The following is a 20,914-nucleotide window of genomic DNA, read 5'->3' on the forward strand; positions in this document are numbered from 1 at the left end:
CCTACACGCCCTTGTAAAAAGTTCCTCTCCAGTCTCCAGCTTTCTTTTCAGCCCCTTTAGGCACTGGAAGCTGCTCTAAGTCCTCCCTGGAGCCTTCTCTTCCCCAGGCTGAACAAGCCCATCGCTCTCACCCTGTCTCCATAGGAGAGGCCTAAGAGGCCCCAGCTCCCTGCACCCTCCCAACCTCCCTGTGCTGAAGTGTGGCTCAGGCTTTGGGCTTTATCTTTGTTGTTAGAACAGACCTGAACTGCCTGAAGCTCCCAGCCCGTGACTTTTGGTCCAGACAATCCTTAGTGGACCTGTCCAAGTCCTGAGCAAACTTCTCAAAATCTCGTCTACAACATTCCTGACTTTTCCTAATATTTCTCATTACACACCTGAAAATTCATCCATGAGACGCAAACTCACTGGACACCAAGCTTCCTTGCTTCCACTGTTCATATAAATAGTCTTTAACAGTTGTGAGTGAACCTCTGGGACAGAGCAAAATAAGTGGATAAAGCTCTGGTGGCCCTGACACAATATTTTGAAGATGCAATAGTTGTATCCTGTCTACACCCCTGCACCTACTGCTCTGGCCTTTGGAAATGTCACGTTTTCCAGCAATGTCTTTTTCAGTGCTTTTTCAGTTAGGTCATATGAGAAAGTGAAAACAATGGCTCTGAGTTACCTCAGGTTATTTTATGCATTTCTTAATCCCCAGGTAACATGTCTCTTTAGCGTCCATGTCAGTATGTACATTGGACATGGACTCCAGCTTTAATCTATGGGATGATAGATGATGCACATGTGATGACTACATGTGAACATACTCTTGTTATAGTGTGAATCTGGCCTTTAGGAGAAGTAGTGTTTTGTTTAGCTATAATTTAATCTGCTTTTTGAAGAAAAATTGCTGGAAGCCCTAAAGCAGTTCTTTCTGCTCAAGAATATATGCATTGTTTCATTAAAGTGCTTTTTCAAGAGCAGCTCTAAAAAAGCTTGCAAAATTGAGTGGTTTAACTTTAATCATCCCAGATGTTTGCTTTCATAATGAGTTGCTGTTTGGGTTAGATACAAGCACCTTTTAGTCAGAGAATGCAGTGTTTCCTGCAGCAGTGACAAGTTTTTCTTAGAGCAATAAGAACAGTTTAACCCATGTGGAATTTAAAAAGTTAAAAAAAAATTGATTTAGGGAATTAAGTGTTGGAGAACAAAGTTTTCTCCTTTGCAGGATGTCCTCTCCACAGTTGCGGTTATAGTTAGTGGAAGAGCTGCCACCAGCAATGTTCAGAGCCCTGCAAGGCCTGTTGGCTCTCTATTGGCTCTTAATTAATGACCCACATTCTCACAGCTGCTTTGAGACCTTCTGTGATGTGGCTGTACCAGCAGAAAACAATGGAGTTATTTATTTCCAGCTGTATCTGTCACATGAATAAAGAACGTGAATTTGTGCCAGAGGGCTGCTGTTGGCTGCAGCGTAGAAATTTGGGGAAGTTTGTGGCAAAGAGAGTATCATTTATAAGATTTTAGAGATCTGAGGACAAATGGTCAAGCTGTCTTCAAATGCAACATGCTGGTTTTTTCTCAAGCACACGGTGTAAGTGAAGCCCAGATGGCCAATTCTGGCTACAAACAGCTGCATTGTTTGAAAAAAAAGTTCAAGGCCCCGTAGTGGAACACTTGAAATGCAATGGAATGCAGCCTTTACAAATGGTCAAGCTGTATTAATCTCATGCTTATTAATCTCTTGCAACAAAGCCAGAATATACCTCTACTTTTCCGCTGAAGCCCCTCAAGCTGTATCTGGTGGCTCTGCCACCAACTGTGTGGTAGCAGCTATATTCTTTTTACCATGGGCTATAAGTGCTCACAGGACACCATCAAAGCTGTGATGCTTTGATTCTGAACTGCTTCCGTCAAGCTCAACTAATTCCTGTAAGTTAACCTGTCAGTTGCCTCCCACGTAGGGCAAGTATTTAATGTGCACCATGAGGACAGCATCTCTGAGGAAATGTCTTCTGTAGCTAACGTATTGTGTAACCTAGTGTGTTTTACATGCCTTAATTTGTTTTTTACACTTAAAACTGAACTGTTTTTTTCTGTCTGCATTGAAAGTATCACTAATTGTTTTAAACCATTTTGAAGTTAGACTTACAGAATCATACAATGGCGGGGGGGGTGGGGTGGGGAAGGACTTTCTAACCTTAACCATTCTACGGTTACCCAAATGCAAGAAACACAAAATGTTTTATAGTGCTTAACTTTTTGCAAGTGGGTCTTTCAGCAGGCTTGGGCTGAACATTTGCTGACCTTAGGCTGTTTTTGTTGTTCCATAAGTTCTGCAACACCTGTGTAACGCGGGTTTTGACTGTTGCCAGTGAAAGCTACGCAAAATTTGGGGGGGTTGTGTGTCTACTGAATAATCAACCATCAAGAAATGGGAACTCCCTTGAACCAGGCTATATGGTGAGAAGTTGACATAGTACTATAGATTTTAGCTCTGATGAAGCACTCTTGCCTGACTCTGGAGTAATGGATGGAAGTGAGAACTGTGTTTGCTTGTGAAAGAGGTAATACACATGCACTTGTATTTGCGAGTGTACATTCACGTGCATGCAACACACACATATGTAGACAGACTTCTTCTAGAAGCTGGGGCGCTCCTGCTATGGTTCAGCCCAGTGCATGTTCCAGAGGATTTGCCAGCTCCTGCATATGGTTTTGGGTGGAAATATTTGCATGTTGTCCTGCCATTGTTTTAAGTGCCAGAGCAATCCCATTGTTTGAGCGGGATCTTGGTCAGATGCAATTCTGAGTGAGCAAAGAGTGATTTAGAGCATGTTGCATTTAATTATTACTCCTCCCCTCCATGACTATTCAATTTTTATGAATGTTTAACAGAATCTTTGCCCAGCCTTGTTAAGTACCTTACTGGGCTAAAATAGCCAGGAGTGCCTTTCCAGCAGTAAGCGTGGCCATGTATTGTGTGCCTGCCAAGGAGCTGCTGGAGTTTTACAAGCAAGGCAACCAAATCAGACCACGCTCATCAGAAACACGTATCAAATTCCACAAACTTCTGTTACTGATCAGCAGTTTCAGAAGCTGGTTCACATGTGCTCTGTGCACCTTTTCAAATATCACCAGAAATGGACCTCTGCAGCTGTTGCCTGCAGCTGTTTGTGTTTTAGCACTAATTTCATAGCTCTGTACATGCTGGAGAAACCAAGATGAGTGACTACGACCAGTCTCTACAGTCACAGGGAAGGACTCTTATACTATGCCACAATGCAAATAAGGACACAAACACGAACATAGAGAAGTCATATTGCTGCTGGCAGCTGATTTGTGATTTTCTTGCCAGACGGATCACGTGCTGCTTGGAGCTGACCCTTCAGAGGAGTCCTGTAGTTGGAGCTTGCTGGTTCTTGTTGGGATATCTCCATGTTCCCATAGCCCTCGCCTTCTCTTTGGCTGTGCAGCAAATGGGACTGAATTGTCCAGCCTCTCCATCTTATCTTCTTCCTCATCTTCCTTTTCCTTCCTCCTCCCGCAATTTTCCCAAGAGAAATAACTGGTTGCTGCTTTGCACTGTTGAAAGCCATTGTTGGTTTCTGACCTGATGTTGTCCTAGAAGGAGATCCCACCTTGAAAGCAAAATGCTGTTAGTGAAATGCTAATAGGGCATGATATTCAGTATAAGGTAGCACTTCTCTAGGAAGCAAAATTTTAAGTTGTATGGGGCAATTTGAGTAAGGATGTGATCACTTAATTTTGGTTGGAGGCATATAAAGCTGATGGACAGTGTGTGTATGTCTAATAACTGTTCAGCATTTGTACTGTCAGTGGTTCAATACTGATATAGAAGGAAAACCATTATGCAACCAAGAGCAAATGCTTGTCAAACGGTCCTTTTGAGATTTACTTAGCATTCAGATTATGGGCAAAGTTGATGTAGTGTTGAGATCACAGCATGTCCGTGCATTTTCTGTGTCAATACCCTGCCCTTTTGGCAGCCCCTTTGAGACTTCTAGTAATTTCTGATATAAAGACTCAGTAGCACCGATGTCACTTAAATACCTTCTCAAACCTGTGCTAGTCTTGTGCTAAGGATCATTTATTACCAGGGATCTGCTCATACTCACGGAGTCGTTCATGCATGAATGGGAACTCTTGTGCCAGAAGGTACATGGCCCTCCTGGTTCCAGTGCATAGTTCCTCCTTCGGCTGATGGATGTCAAAAATTATGGGTTAAATGTGGGAAATGTAAGCAGGTAAACAAACGCTTTTTTGCTCTTCTGTGCCAAGCAGAGATCAGAATTCTCTCCCGGAGCTTCCTGGCAAAGAAGAACAGGAATAAGAAATGAGGGCATTTGGTTTGCAGGACCCCAGCCGGGCTGTACAGAGGTTGAGGAGTGAGAGTTTCCAACTCTAAGTCTTCTTCTGGATGAGGTGGGTTTTTCCTGTATGCCCATCTGGTATCCAGGACAACATGTGTTTAGAAGCATTCAACTTTGCCATCATATGCACCTTGTGATATACGCCTTTCCTCTCTCTACTTGTGCAGTTTTTTATCAGGATGGGTGGGGGCTGAGATAAAAACTCCTAAATCTGCACAGAAATAACTGAAACACATAACTGTTGTTGGGAGCATGAGCATGGCAAATGCCTTTGCCTGCATCTTTATGTGTTACCTGAGAGTCCAGCTCTGGAGGGAGTGATTGCTACTCAAAGGGCTGAATGTCACAGTCAGCTCAGGGAATTCACCCTGAAATTACTATCAAGTCTAAGCCAAAACCTGAAAAATCCATATAAATAAAGCTTTTTTTACTTCTTATTATTCCCCACTGACTTGAAGTGCCAAATAGATACTTTCCACAAAACTCATAGTAGTACTTGACTTGGAAGCATAGGATCACCTCCTAAGATTCATTATGTATCAGTAAGGACTAAAATAACTTGACTGGAAAAAAACTATAAAATCTAGCTTTTAAAGCAGCACTGTTCTGTAGGTTGTGCTGATTATTGCTTTGTGCTGCAGGACTGTGATTTTTGGCACGCAGTGTCACATACCAAATTCCCAAAATAAAATGCTACATGATATTCTAAGAGCTCTTCAGAAGCCTTAAAAAGGGATTTGTCCACTGAGTGGGTATCTCTTCTGGTGAAGCCAAATGATGCAGCAGGAATGGTTTAAGAGGAGAAAACTTTAGACAGCAGATAATCAGTCATTTTAAATAAGTGTGAGGAGAAAAAAAGGAAACTTTCCATCAGCTTTGTGTTTGTAAAAGCTGTCAGCAATCCTGCTTTGATTGTAAGGGGTTTACAGCTATATGTTTGAATAGCTAAAACATCTGTTCAGCAACGTCGTGAAATCATTGTGTTTGGAGCCCTTGATAAGGGGGACTGCTGAGCAATTGGCTCATACCAGCTCTACAGGCAGCAAGGGCTGTACACTCAGTGGTCACCACTCGCCTTTCCTCCTCCTGGTCAGAGGAAAACGTAGGAGACAGCTACTATTTTATGAGTGATTTTCCTTTGAGAGGGAGAGAGCAGGAAGTGCCTAGGAAATGGTTCATGACAGAAACCTGGAGTTGTAAATAGGAGAGAGGAGGAGGAGCGCTCATGGGTGCAGTTTGTGAACAGCTGAAGTACTGATACCACAGCAGCAGAGGAAACCCAGACTTCTGTAAGAGCAAGCACGTCTCAGGCCGTCCCGATGGAAGGAGAAACGGTACCTGAGTCAAGGAGAGCAGCCAGCAAAGCCACGCGGATTGCCCTCGGATTCTTTGTGAGCGGCACTGTTGTGCTTGGCACTGCACTTTTCTTGGGTAAGTGAAAAGGTTGAGGCTAACCTCAATGAAACCCTCCCCAGCCTGGCTGCTTGATGCCGGTATCTGTGCTCCACAATGTGTTTTGGTGAAAATCTCAGTCTCTTCTTCTTTTCTCCTCATTTTATATTTATGCTGAAATGGAAATGTGTCGGGAGAAGGATTTGTTGTGGAAACACTAGAGCTAGAAGATGCAATGTGAGCTCATGTAACTTTCTGAGTGCTGAATTTATGTTTGGATACTCAATTGAATATGTTCTAGCCAGAATTGGGTTCTTTCACAGAACAGGGAGAAACGGGTGAGACTACACATACCAGTAATACTGATTTCAAATGCACAGATTGTGACCGATATGAAATAATACTCTCTGTTTCCTGAAAATGAATCTGTAGTGCACACATTTTATGGAATCTTTTGGGTTTTCCTTCATTTGGTTTTCATTTAGGGCTAGACTAAAATTCCTGTAGAAGGCTTCAATAGTGCGTATGCTTGCACATTCTTTAGATCTTTCTCTTCTTCTATGATGAATTACAAAGTCGTCTTTGCAAAAATCATAAAGAGTGCATCCGGGAAGAGATTAAAACATTTTGATCAGATTTATAAGCTGTAACTGGATGAAATAGAGAAGAAATTAGTTTTTCTTTTCTGGGATTTGGACTCATCTGTAGATTGGTTTTGTTGGAGTATCGCATGGAAACATACACTTACACCTATAAAATGATGTGAAGAAGTATATATGAAGCCAGAGCCACCAAGAAGAGAAAAGAAGAGAAAGCAGTGTTGTATCCTGTAAGAACTTGCAGAGGCAGATACTGTCTCAGAATAATTCAGCCCAACTCTTCATTTCTTCAGAACAACATAGATTTCCCAGGGCTGAAGGGAATTTAGCCTCTAACCATATCTTTTGATTCCCTCCAATCCTTTATGATCTCGTGATCATGTTTAAAAGGTCTGTTTTACTTTTCATCACAACACAGAAAATTATGCTAGGTTTTATGTAAAATATTTAAAGCACCAGTGTTGCACTCAGTTAGTGTTTTTCTGGTCTAGAGCAAAATCTCCAAACATTTGCAGGCAAGTAACTTGTGTACAAGTGAGTAACCCCACTTGGTTCAACAGAACTCTTTATAAACATGAGTAGGATTGAATCTTCAACTTGCTAGTGCAAAATATTGTTTCTAAATGAAAAATAATGTTTTTCACCTCAAGAATACAATATCAAACATCAGAGGGTAATGGAGAGACCTTATTTCCTTTTTTTTTTTCAGCACTAGATTGATTGTTTGTTGCTTCTAAAAAGCAATAGACATTTACCACCACAGCTTGTCAGAAATAGAATTGTTTTATCCATAGACCAGACATGAAAATTCAAGCAAATATATTAATTCTTAGATATAGTTTCTAAGTGTGCTGAGGTCTATTCCATAGCCAGTGTCACAATTTTCATTGGCATAACTGCTAAGAAAATAAAAATGCTGGCCATGGGTCAACAAAAATGTTTGTAGGAGTTGTTTGGGAATTGTCCAAGGTTTTCAACCAAAAGAATAAAAGAAAAAAGTTAAATTGCTTTGGCTCAACATTTTATCAATGCAATGTTTTGGATTTTCATTGTGACACTGTTTTGTTTGTAAGTTTGAGTTTAACTCTTGTTTAGATTTGTTAAACTGTAGAAAAGGAGACTGTTATTACTGGCCATGTGCAACATTTTATGCACCTTAGAATGACCTCTTTGGTTTTAATTTAATTTACAGAATTTGCTGTTTCTGGTAGACCTGAAACAGTTTCCTTTCAATTTCCCAGATTGAGGAGCGACACGTAGTCTTCTCCCGCTTCTCTTGTTTTATTTCTCATAGTTCCTGCAACTCTGAGAAGGAATCTGAGAGAATTATGTATTTTTATTGACTGTTGCTTGCTCCTACCAGCTGTAGCCATGCTGTGACTCCGGCAGGGAGCTACCAGGGGAGTCACTTGGCATCAGGCTAGGTCCTGCCTGCAGATCTCTGAATGGTGGTGTGGGCTGTAGCAGGAGAGGAGCCACCTCCTACTTGGGAGCCAGTGCCAGAGCAAAAGGAAGCAGTTCACTCTCCAGTTCCCTTGGGCAGGAAAGAAGTCAGGCAACTTTGAACTTCAATTCGGTAACCTCTCCTACTGACTTGGTAGACTCTGGATTTCTCAGATTATGGTAACATCCACATTATTCGCGTCTGCTTATTGGTATTTTCTATTTCCAGATTTTTTAGGAGAACTTAATTACAATGTTTATTTGCTTAAGAATCTGGAAACAGGCTTATAAAGGAAGAAGCTGGGACACTGAGTGTTATAACCACAACTGTAGGTAATAATGTAGTGGTTAGTTCTATTAACAACAACAACAAAGTACAAGAACAAAACCAAGTAAAAATTTTCAAACAATATTAGCCATTAATTAAAAGATAAATGTTTCTGCCAAAGAATTGTTTTTAATTTGCTGTCATGGTGATATCGTAAATGGAACAAAACCATTTGAAATGGTATTTTGCTTTTGTTTATAAGCATCAAAACTATGAGGGCTACTTCAGATTCTCTACTGGTTCTTTTTCATTCTCCCTCAACTTCCCACCAAGTGCAAAAGAATTAAATGGTGCCTGGGTGTCTCCTTTCTCTGCTTTGTTAGGAAGAAAAAAATATCTAGCAAACTTTCAAGACCTGGACAGATTGTAAAAGGCTAAATTTAAAGCAGAGACAAGGTGAGTTAGGAGGAATGCAACACTTAATTGATATGCATATTATCCATTATTTGTGTTTCATGTGGCTCAAAATCATGTTTTGGAGACCTCCACATCTCTTATTTTTTACTATTCTTCAATCTTTACATGCTTCAAAATCTCATGTATTTCTTGGCTAATTTACAAAGGTTGCTGAGGTGTTGTGTTTCACTGCGTCAACACAAGCTTTGGTAAAGTTATACCCAGACATAGTTTTACATTCTCAGTTTCTGAGTAAATCTGATTGTAATCCAGCCATTTCTGTCATTAATTGCCATTAAAGCTATGAGGCTGGAGGAGATTAAACTCTTACTTTAGTTTTTTCATAGTAAAATTTTCCTGTGCTGGAATACCATTTCACATTTTCCTATCCCTTTTGAGCAGTATATAACCACACGAGAAACTGCTTTATAATTATCAGTGCTGGTGAAGTTACAATACCCTGATACATTCCGTTGTTGTTGGTTTTAATTTATTTTTTATTTTTGCCATGGACCAATTTATTAAGATAACGAATGTAATGAGACATTTCTTTATGTCTACTGAACACATCTACTGAGTCTGATTTCATTACCCCTTGGGATTCTCCCATCCTCATCCAAAGTATCAATTATCTGCATATTTGCTGCCTGACAGCAGTGTCCACAATGAAGCTTCTGTGGCAGCTGTAATACAAGTTTTTAAAAGATGAGCAAAATTAACTGACAATTTCATAGTTCTTGTCAGCAAGGTTTTTGGAAGCAACTGCGGTTATAGTACTTCTGGGAGACAGTTCAGACAGAAACTTCACTGTGCCTTATAAGCCACAGCTATCCCTATGCCCATTGCTGACTGGTGTATTCCGCCCTGGAATAAGGGGATCCTGAAAACATCCCATTGGCACTGGGTGGTGCTGGTGGTGCTGGGCAGCATGGTGCTGCTGGGCAGTGCGAGCCCCACAGCTCAGGAGGAGCTGTGGACACCCTGTGGAAGGTGGCTAGATTGCTCCATGTTGCACTGCCAGCTGTAGAAGTTGCATCTCTGGAGGATGGTAGTGACTATGATTAATTTTCTGCATTGTGTCAGTGAGTAAGGCTGAAATGTTGTGCCAGGCGCTGTGCAAACCGTATGCTGAGAGGCAGCCCTTGCTCCATGCTGCCTATGAGCAAAGGCAGAGAAAGGGTGCACAGGAGGGCAAAAGTCTTTGTTATAAGCTGTACTATTTCCGTAATATAATTCTAACTGTTTTAAATCTATGTAGTCAGAAATGCATTAGGGCCAGAGCTTGCACTGACATTTGGATGATCAAGTACACAACATTTGGCTGCAATGGTCAAAATTCACTATAAATGATCTCATAATGGTTTTCCATTTTGCAGTTAGTCAAGGTCTTATAAAGTTTCAGCCGAAGCAACAGTACTGTTTGACTTCAGAATGCATTGAAGCTGGTAAGCAACAATTCCATCTTCTCTATTGTATCACAATTATAATACGTTCATGAGATAATTATACTGTTTAGTTTTTTTCATGATACATTTTACTCAGAAATCGTCATTAATAATGAGGGGAAAAAAGCCCAACAATTTTTTTAGAGAGTCACTGTTTAAGTTGCTAAAGATCTGTTTATATTCTGCAATTGAAATTAATGTTTAAAATTATTTTAACTCTATTCTACCCAGCTTAACTCAAAGTTTCCTGTAGGGTTTATTTATTTTCTTATTAGACACAAAAAGTTCAGGTGTATTTTGGTGTTTCCTTCCCAGTAGTCAGAAAACTAGCAAGTGAATTGCTAAGCACAGAAGTGCTTTAAGGTGAGATCTTGCACAATTGTAATGTGGTGACTGTGACTCAAAATCTGCTAATTCCATATCATCAGGCTTTTTTCCCCACACAGAGATACACGTGATAACCTTCATAGAGCTGGGACATCTATTAGTATTAAATGTGAGCTAAAGGGGCTGGGATTGGTAGGACCTGAGAGACACCTGTTTTGCACTGGTCAGTTTTGAGAGTTTTCCTCACTCTGTATCAGTGAGAGTCTTATCATTGAGTATAAAGACCAAACAGTAGTTACCACATCTGGAAACCTGCTCCTATAGCTGTTTTGTTGGAAACAAAGTGGACATTGTGTGAACTTATGAGAGTATTTATTTCCATTATGAACCATTTTAAGCTGATGTTGTGAGGTGTTTGGCTTGTGTTTGAAATCCTGACAAATTCTGTGGGACTCTATAAATTGCAAAATTGGTAGATCTCAGCATGCCATTCTGCTTCTGGTCTGCACTGCACTGACGATGCTCTTGGCCACCCTGAGCACCATGCTCTGCAGCTGATTCTTGAATGAATACAAATACCGAAGTAAGGAGGGATGACTAATCAAAACATCATCACTACCAAAACCCCAACCAAAACAAACAAACCAAACAGCTGTAAGGGCTTCACTTTGAGCTTCATGACAAAAAAATGTCACTTAAGTTTAAATCTGAATTGGCTTTCTTCTTCTCACGTGCACACAAAATAACATGGAATTTTTGGTTAGCTCAGCAGGAGCTGGGACTTTACACCAAGGCAGACTTGAACACCTACATGACCTGCCTATTCTAGCTCAGTGTGCACAGTGTAATGACTACACAGCATCTCGAGACCTGAGCCCTGCCCTGAAAGCTTTTCATGAGTGAATGAAAATTACCAAGGACCAAAATGTCTCCAGTGTAGTCAGTTTGAGAGTTTCTAATGTGAGAATTACAGCTGAGACGTAGAAATATCGTAGGAAGGTTTACTCTAAGTGTATGAAGAAGTTACTCGATGCTACTAATAGTACCATAAAGTCTGTAAAAGTTGTCTGAATTACTGCTAGGATTTTTAATCAGTTATTTGGCTAAGTCTCAAAACACATGGTCACTCAGCCAAAAAATATCCAGTATCCACATATTCCATGTTACTAAACCCAGTAGATTTATGGCACAATCATCATAATGCATGAAAAGGCTAATGGTTTTAAACTAAAAGAGGGTAGACTTACACTAGATACAAGGAAGAAATTTTTTACAGCAGGGGTGGTGAAACACTGGAACATGTTGCTCAGAAAGGTGGTGGATGCGCCACCCCTGGAGACATTCAAGGACAGGCTGGATGTGGTTCTGGGCAACCTGATCTATTTGAAGATGTGTCTGCTCATTGAATGGGGGTTGGACCAGATGACCTTTGAAGGTCCCTTCCAACCCAGATTATTTTATGATTCTATGATTAGATACGCAAAAACTATTAAGTCTCTGGCTTGTCAGACTGATTTCTCTCTTACCAGTCTTACCTGCAATAGGAACTAGCAAGAATGAAGTCACAAAATGTAGCTGAAAATATTACAATTATCTTTTGCAGTGAATGGTAGATCAGAACTTGATTTGTTTTCTTGAGCAGCTATTCAGCTAAAGGTAAACAGTGCATAATTTCTGGAATGCTAATTACAATCTGATTGATATGTATGCTACTGAATTCCTCAGGCAATTAATTCTATCATGGCAACAATGAAGAGTCTGTCTTCAGTGAGTGTCTGGCTCCAGCAGTTCACATTCCTGTAGTTGTTCCATGGTCATTGCTATACAGCATTCAGGAATATTCACTGGAGATATTTTGTGTGGTTTTTTACTTCCCATGTAGGCACTGATAGGTGCTAGAGAAGCTAGGTGGTATTCTTGGTACTGTTTAAAAAATGACGGAGATCAGGGCAAACATCGGTCCTACAACAGCAAGGCTTAGCTTGCAAGTGAGGTCAGCATCATGCTGCAGAGACTGGTAAATGTTAATCCTTGTTTCTGGACCGTGGCCTCGTGGAATTCCCTGTTTAGGAAAAAGTGTTCCACAAAATCTATGTGGTGTCTTGTTTACAGCTGCTGTCATCCTAAGCAAGATAAATCAGTCCGTAGATCCTTGTGAGAACTTTTATCGATTTGCATGTGATGGCTGGATATATAATCACCCTATTCCTGAAGACATGTCAAACTATGGTGTTTATCCTTGGCTGCGACACAATGTAGACCTCAAACTAAAGGGTAAGTATGTCATTACTGAAATTGGTTGGTTGCCTTATTACTGTAACTTGTTAATGGGCTCATTTTGAAATGAATGAAGGCTCTAAGCTTCCTTCTGATCATTAGATAATATCCAACAGCCCAACTTGATGCTCTCTTTTAAATATATTCTTGTTGGTTTTTTTATTGAAAGTGACATTCAGACCTAGTGAGTTATAACAGAAACAGAATTTGGGAGGAAGAATACAGCTGGTTAAAACCCTGCCAGTTAAGAACAGAGGGACAAAAGGATACTCCTTATACCAAAAGAAAAGGCTAGGGGATTTGAACTCGTTCCCCCTTGCAGTAGATGGATAGACCAGAGTGCAGGAGCACAGCACTCACATTTCATAGAATCATAGAATAGTTAGGGTTGGAAAGGACCTTAAGATCATGTCCCAGACCCAGACAAGCGTCAGCCTAGGACAGCACTCTGTGTGTAACAGTGGCCAATAGCAGGAAAAAAATACAATAAGGCAAAACTAGAGTGATATTTTCCAGTATTCTTACCTAGCTCTTGGCTGGAGGCAATTTACAGATTTCCGGAGATGGAGGTTGTTTGGCTATTGAGTTTCCTTCATGTTGCAGTTCAAGGTGCCATTGAGGTACCTCAGCTATCATCAGTGAAACAGAATGCTGCTTAAGAATGTGTGTCTGGAGGCAAAAATAGCCCGGGGGGGGGCGGGGAAATGTGTAGGAAGAGAGGTATTTTAATGTGCCTGTGACTTGACTTTGTGCTATACTCTGCAGCACAGCCACCTCATCAGGAAGCTGTGCAGACCAGCTGGGGAGAAAGGGTGATGATTATTGTTAGGTAGGAAAACCCTGCCAGATTCTTATAATCTTTGCTAAAAGTGAGTCATGCAAAGGAAGGGAGATGCTCAAGTTTTATTACTGTTGGTGGTTTGCTTGAGCATTGCACACCTTGAGGACATTGTTGACATAAGAGCTTGATTTGAGCTCACCACAGAACAGAGGTCAGTTTCAGGATGCTGTGCTTAATTATAGCATTTATTTTTCTCTTAGATTTCGTACACATGTGCACGTGTGGGAATCAAAACCCTTCTTCACTTGCTTTCTTCTGCCATATTATATTCTATTTTTCCACCATTAAGTATTTTAAAAGCTGCGTTCGGTTTCAGAATATGAATTTGGAATCTCAGCATAGGATATAATCTGATGTCTGCTGTTGTGAGTCTGCTGAAGATGCCACAGAAGGAAAGAAGTCACACAAAGGAAAAAAATATTGCCAGAGCCTGTTTTAAGTTATGTTTTGAATTCTAATTGTTCTGCTGCCAGAATTAGGCTGTATTAGATAACTGCACATCCTGCACGAACCACAGCCACAATGAAGCCAGTCCTAATTGAATATAGAGTAGCAAGCTGTGACTCTCATCCTTAATTTTCTCTTTTTACAGAGCCTAATCAAGGACATCATGCTAAGCCACATTTTTACATGGCTTTCTTACTGCAGTCTCTTTAGAAGTTGCTAATCCATAGCTAGGAAAGTACAAGACAAAGAAAGAGACATCTAAGTGAGAAGTATTTGCTTAATGGAAAATCTGTGTCAAAAAAGGAGTGTAATGAAGTGCCTGATAATATGTGGCCTAAACTGCTCCTTACAATGGCAAAGGGACAAAGATGTGAAGCGTTGGTTGGTGTAGAGGAGTTGATTTAGTCTAACATTTGTCATCCTCTCCTTAGCTTTCTATTTAATAAACTTTCCAAAATATATTCTTGGTAATGAAAAAAGGAAAAGAAAAAGAAAAAAAAAAAACAAACCAAACTGTTGGATGTCAGTATTGGTACCTGAAATAGCAAGGCATAACTTCAGCCTCTGTGTATGTGTTTCAACTTGAGTTACCTCGATAAACTAGCTTGACACTGAGTTATTCATTTGTTGGTGACCAAAACTTTGCTATCAAAAGTTTTAGCAAGATGAAGAACTCGTGCATAGAGAAACATATATATGGCTGACCAGATCTTGGAAGCCAATTTAATGTCTCTTTCCTAAAGAACCCTTAATGGAACTATATACTTCATTGTAAATGTCCCTGTTTGACATTCGGTAGATGAAAAAAGCCCCAGTCTTTAAAGAGCTGATTATTACGTAAGTTCTGTGTTATGAAATATTTATCACATTAAAGAAAACTATTAATCTTCAAGTGATAACATGGCTTGGCCAGAAAGCCACATTTTTCATTTTTGATATTCTCTGATGGTGTAATATAGATGGAAGTATTTATTCAGGCACTATATTAAAAAATGGTGTTACTTAAAATAAATTTTTTGAACATCCAATCCTTTTTCTGGTCCCTGAATTTTCCTGAGCCTTAGGCAGAAAGGGAGTTTAGATATTTGTGCAAAGACTTGTGTACAGCCTTGGTTACACAAGGGTATCTTCAATCTTCTGGAAGCTTCATTTTTTGTTGAGGGGCAATTCCTACAGAAGATCTTCCAGTTGATAGTGGGTAGCAAGTGTAAGAATTAGTTTTGCCTTACCAAAAAGTGGTAGGTGTAGCTGTATAATGTACTGAACCCTGCATTAAGTGTTACTGGGTTTGAGAGAAAAGCTTTTTTTGACTTTTTCCTTTTTTTTTTGAGGTTGCAGACACACAAGAGCATACGACTTTGCAAGTGTCAGCTTCAGAAAAGGGCAGAACATTTTCTGTATCAGTCTTATTCAACTTCTTTATCAATGACCTAGGTAAGGGCTAGAATGTACCCTCAGCAAGTTCGCTGATGATACAAAGCTAGGGGAAGTGGCTGATACCCCTGAAAGCCGTGCTGTCCTTTAGCAGGCTGTGCTGCCATTCAGCGGGACCTTGATAAGCTGGAGAATTGGGCAGAGAGAAACCTAATGAGGTTCAACAAGGGTAAGTGAAGGGTACTGCACCTAGGAAGGAAGAATCCCAAGCACCAGTACAGGTTGGGGGCTGACCTAATGGAGAGCAATTCAGCTGAGAAGGATGTGGGAGAATTGGTAGATGATTTGACTATGAGCTGGCAGTCATATATATATTGCTCCCATGGCTTTTTCTGGCTGTTTTAGGATGGATTCAAACTAAAATCATGCAACAATTTTCTCTTTAATTTATTTTCCATCCTTTGAGAGTCACTTGGATTTCTTTTTCTGCTCTCAGAGGACTCCACAAATCACATGCGTAACTCACTTTGGTCTCCTAGCTATACAGAATGGATAAAATCCTAACCTGGTGAAAGCAGTGGTAAGTCTCTCCTTAGACATCATCAACAGCAGGATTTCATGTATTGTGGAGAAATACACAGAAGACAACTGTAGATAGCCAAAGATATGTCAAAAGCAGATACCTGGGGGGTTAGTTATGACCCAGATCCAGATAATGGACATCTAATATTTAGGTTAAAATTTTTGGTTCCTTATGGAACTGTCCTGGACCGAAGTACTCCTGCTTCCAGTTAAGCATTTCTGTTGGGACCAGACTGCCCCTAACTTGAAGACAGCCTTTCATTTGCTGATACACTGCAGGCATGTTAAAAAGTGCCTCTCACTGGTTAAGCACAAACAGTTTTAGTGCTGATGGACCTCTGAGGAAGTTCTTGGAGTCCTTCAAAATGGAAAAAATTGCTTTGACTCTGGCACCTGTTTTATAAACAAAAGCCACCTCAAACTGCAACTGTTTCAGCCTTATGTCAGGTCAAGATTGCAGTGTCTCTGTGAGTTAATAGATGTTTTTCACTTACCATAAAATTTCCTGCAAAGCTCTTTGTGTTTCTGCTGAATTTTTCCAGTTTGATTGGTGACCTTAATTAAGAGTTTAGGAGCACTATTGTCTTACTGTTGAAATGCAAGTGGCTTTTTGTGAATAATTCAGAACTGGAAGTCTGAGGCAAGTAAATCAGTGCCTATTGCCTGTGGTGAATGTTGATTGTGAACCAAGCAGTTTCTTTTCCTTTCTCTGAAGTCTGCAGAACAATGATGTACAGCTGGGGGTTTTTTTTCCTTTTTTTTTTTTTTCCCCCCCAAGTGACCATGCAGGAAGCAATAAATTAAAAAAAAAAAACCAACCAACAAACTACACAAACATTCTTAAATCTCAGCACTGCAAATGAGCTGCTTTGAATTACGTGAATCATTTGTGAACATGTCTTCCAGGTCTTTTAAATTTATGTCTGTGGAAACCAGTTTACAGATTAGGTCTCCATACTGATCCTGGCCCGGTGAGAGACCTAATTCAGACTAATTTGCTGCACTAAGCTTTTTAGTGTGGCTGTTTTCTGAATGACAGTCAATTTAAAGTGAGGAATTTCCAACGTGGCAAAGAAAAAGAAATGGAGCCTTTTAGGAGGATATGGTGTGTGGGTTTTAAAGAACATGAGACAGACAGCAAACAAAATAACCTGGCAGTGTAGGCAACTTTTCCCAAGATAATCTGCAATGATTTTATCTAGAAAATAAATTGGTTTTAAACTAAAACCAGTAAGGTGAAAATTTCTCAGTGTGGAAATTTATACTGTTTGGCCATAGCATAGTCCTTTCAGACAAATCCCAGAAGCTGGTGTTGAATGGCTGCTGTCCTGCATGGAGAACCCTGTGCAGCAGGTCTCTTTAGGGCTGTTGTCTCTTCTCCCACTCTTCAATGGGTGCTCAACTGGGACCACTGGGATTGCTTGGATGTGGCCCATGAAATCTGTAACGTAGATGCTGATACCCATCCCTAGGTTTCTGCATTAGCTCACCTGTCTTGTGGTTTTTTCCTTCAGAGGTATCTGTTTGAGACCTGTCCCAAGCAGAAAGGGAGAATACCAACAGTAAAAAAAACCCAAAACAAATCCCCAAAAGTCAGAGGGCATTTATGTTATTGCCTCCAGTATCTTCTTGTTGGATAGCTGCTCCTGGATAACAAGATAGCTGCGATCAGCAACAATGCATAATGCGATTTTGCTTGATCTTTTCTACCACAAATGGATCTCTTTTCAATGGTGCAGACATTTATTTTTTTCTCGGTAGTCCAGATCTTTCCTGTAGTGGCTTATTCATTTAAATGTACGAGAAAACATAAGTGGCACAAGTTGGCTAAATCTCTCTGGGCAAAAAGTTGATAGCTTCTTGTTAAAATGAAGTACCTGAGTCAAAGGTGGAGAAGTCAGAACTTTTTCCAGGCTTTGTGGCTGCTCAGAATGAAAGCTGTATTTGTAATGGGTGATTTTGGGAAACCATGAGTATAGAAAGGAGATAATTTTGGTTCCTAAATGAGGTTTAAAGGAAGCACAGTAACTGAGCCACAGGATTCCCACAACATCTCCCTTGCTGGGAGACCAGAATGGCATCCAGGGCCCTGCACTGGAATGGGAGTGGGGCTTACAGCATGCTGCAGTTCCACATGCAGCACATTTCCCCTGGATTTACAGTGAACCTCTGTTTTGGCTGTTGCCTGCAGAATGATGACATGTTTATATCTGCAGATACTGAATTTCAAAATACATTTGCAGAAAGAGGATTCATACCTTGGAAGGTATAGCAACCCCCCACATCTGATTACCATTTTCTGAGTAACAAAAATAATTACACAAGCATGTGTTGAAAGTCTTAATTAATAAAGTAAACCTAATGCTGCCATTTAGTATGGAGCTCCACCTATATTGTAACAATTGGAGATCTTGTAATCTTCTTGTTTAAACGCAGTTTAAACTCTTGTGCCTAATATTATAATGACATGTGTTATCCCCTATAGCATAATACTGGGAGGCTAGAGGGACAGGGTAAAGGAAAGGTAAATATTGCTCAAAGGATTAAGACATTATTGAAATTAGATTTATGAATAGAGGCTCTCATATCCCCATAAGATGATTTTTGGTTTTGTTGCAGTTTGTGTACAGTTATATTAGTTGACTTTTTGAGGAACTCACATGATGTGCTTATCTTTTCATATACAAACTCAGAGAATTTACAAAATGCTGAAACTGGAAACAAACAGCATTGTCATGTAGGATATGCACTGTATATTTGGGCACTGAGCAGCATTAGGAAGCACTTAGGTAAGCACAGCTGTTTGAATGCCATTTCTATGAGAACTTCAATACTGCCAAAATGGATATTCAAGAAAAGGATTGGACAAAGTCTTCTCAAGGGGTGAGGGGAACCCATAAATGTCAGCATATTAGTTGGGTCAGTTTCTGTAAATGTAGCATATTATAGCATAAATATTTCCTTTCATGAGACTGCTGTTTGGGAACATTTGTTTGATCTACTTGATTTATGTTACCTGGGGACATATACGAATTAATTGCTAAACCTTCATGAATTCCTGTGAACATGCATATTAATTACATCCTCATTAATGCAAAATTAATTCATAATGATTAAATGTTCTGTCAGAATGTCAGAGGAATTAGTAACGATGGGCTGGTTATTTTCAAGATTCACTAGCCTATCCATGGTGACATGGCCACTGCCATCAAGAAATAGGTTTATGGGCATTAATTGTGTCAAACACAAACCACGTTTGCCTTAATTGATTAATGATGTGTTTAACCTCATTAAATGCCTTTAAGAAAAACCCAACAAAACAAAGAACCCTGCCCCCCAAACCCACAAAATAAAAGAAGGGGTGGGATAGACAGAGTTTATCAAAACAAGGCAGGCCTAGATTAAGGCATCAGCTCCACAAAGACAATTCTGAGGAATGAGCTTCTGGAGCTTCAGAATACACCAGTAGCTTTTATTGAAAAAAAAAGAACAACAAAACCCCACTCAACCAACAAACCAAAAATTTAATGGTTTAAAATATGGAAATTATTATATTTTAAGGCATATCTGAGGCTGTGTAAAAAAGACCTTCCAAAAGGGACCAACAACCCCATTCATTGGCATCCTGTCTGCTACTGCCTTCAAAAGAGGTGGGAAGATAGAATATGACAGGTGGTAGGATAATCTGCGTTGTGTCTAGTACCCTGCATTATTTCATATTCCTGTGTGAACAAGGAATTTGCTTTTATGAAAGTTGCTTGGAGTGATTGAGTTCTTATGTATTCCGGTAAGATGATTCTGGTGACCTGATTATGGGGAACTGAGGGGAAAAATGTAAGAAAGTAGCAGAAGGCTGATTAAGGAGGGAACACAAAATATATGAAAGTGGAAATAATATATATTTTGGTAAAATTTAAAAGCTACATTATAAGCACTAGAAAAGTGTATTTACTATGTATTTGATTTTATTTTAGATTCAAAGGGAAAAGCTTTATTTAGGCAAGGATAGTTTTAAACATATGGAGAAAGATTTTTGCAAGCCTTTGATGTTAGTTTGTTTTTCCATGTATATATTTAGCAAACACTAGAGAAATCTGGACCATACCACATTAGAAATTCAAAATAGGTGTTTATAAAATGCATTTAAATAATTTTTGTAGTGCATTAGGCTCTGAGTGCTTCCCTTCTAGTCCTCTGAAACTGAGCAATGTTTACAGCCAAGAAGGAAAAGAAAGAGGAGGAACAGCCTTAATGTCAGTAGGGTATTTTTAAAAATTCTTTAACTACAGTGGTGAGAAAAATTTTCATTGTTTGTCATTTTAGTTGTGAGGGAGTGTAAATTACATCTTTCAACAGTGTATTTTCTTTTTTGGAATCCTGGAAACGAAGTTTTATTTAAAAACCAATCATTTGCAGCTCACCTATTATAAAGAGCCTGGTGGAGATGAGGACTCCAGACTGTACATGTCAGACTGGAGACATGGAGGCATGTCAGACATACCAGACACCTGAAGTAGCAAGAAGCACTGCAGAATGATTAGCAGAACTGGTAGTTTACGAAAAAAATAGATAAATTTAGGTTAGTTTGTATTTTAGGGAAGCCTCAAAAACCAAATACTGCTATCAATTGTTAATAGAGGAAATCAGTTGTACTATACACTAAAGTTGCATAGCAGGAGAAATTCTCAGAACAACTTGTGTTTTAAAGACATGAGAGAATTTAATCTGGCCTTGAAATTATGTATTTGAAGTTGAGTTACACTGGTGTCAGAAGAGCTGTAAGTAGGCTTCTGCACCCTGCACTGAGGTTTGTGGTGTTTTCCAGGCAAGCGAGAACTTGCTCTGCTCTTCTCCCCAGGCTTCCGGATGCAAAGCAGCTCTGAAATGGAAGCTGGGCAGGTGCATTAGTGTGGGAGTCTGACCTGTGCTAATAAATCTGCGAAGAGGGATAAAGTTGTACTGAAACATTAAACCTGGCAACCTACAGCAGCAGATGTCCATGTCTTTTTCAGGAGAGTGCTCTAAGGGAACAGATTTAACTCTAAGAATAATCTTGGCTTGACTATACTTGTCTTGTTCCCAAG

General features: G+C 39.8%; 1 protein-coding gene across 1 annotated transcript in view; it reads left to right on the forward strand.

Moving 5' to 3' along the window:
- Positions 1–5,698: 5,698 nt before the first annotated feature.
- Positions 5,699–20,914, forward strand: part of PHEX (phosphate regulating endopeptidase homolog, X-linked) — a gene marked incomplete at its 3' end in the record, with an annotated part of 40,116 nt that continues 24,900 nt past the window's right edge. The window contains exons 1-3 of the mRNA XM_010023127.1: positions 5,699–5,810; positions 9,914–9,982; positions 12,422–12,583. Of these exons, the coding sequence (XP_010021429.1) occupies positions 5,699–5,810; positions 9,914–9,982; positions 12,422–12,583 (343 nt within the window). The remainder of the gene's footprint in view (positions 5,811–9,913; positions 9,983–12,421; positions 12,584–20,914) is intronic.

This window comes from Nestor notabilis, unplaced genomic scaffold (genome assembly GCF_000696875.1).
Source record: "Nestor notabilis isolate BGI_N333 unplaced genomic scaffold, ASM69687v1 scaffold2641, whole genome shotgun sequence".
In the NCBI taxonomy this organism is placed as follows: Eukaryota; Metazoa; Chordata; class Aves; order Psittaciformes; family Psittacidae; genus Nestor; species Nestor notabilis.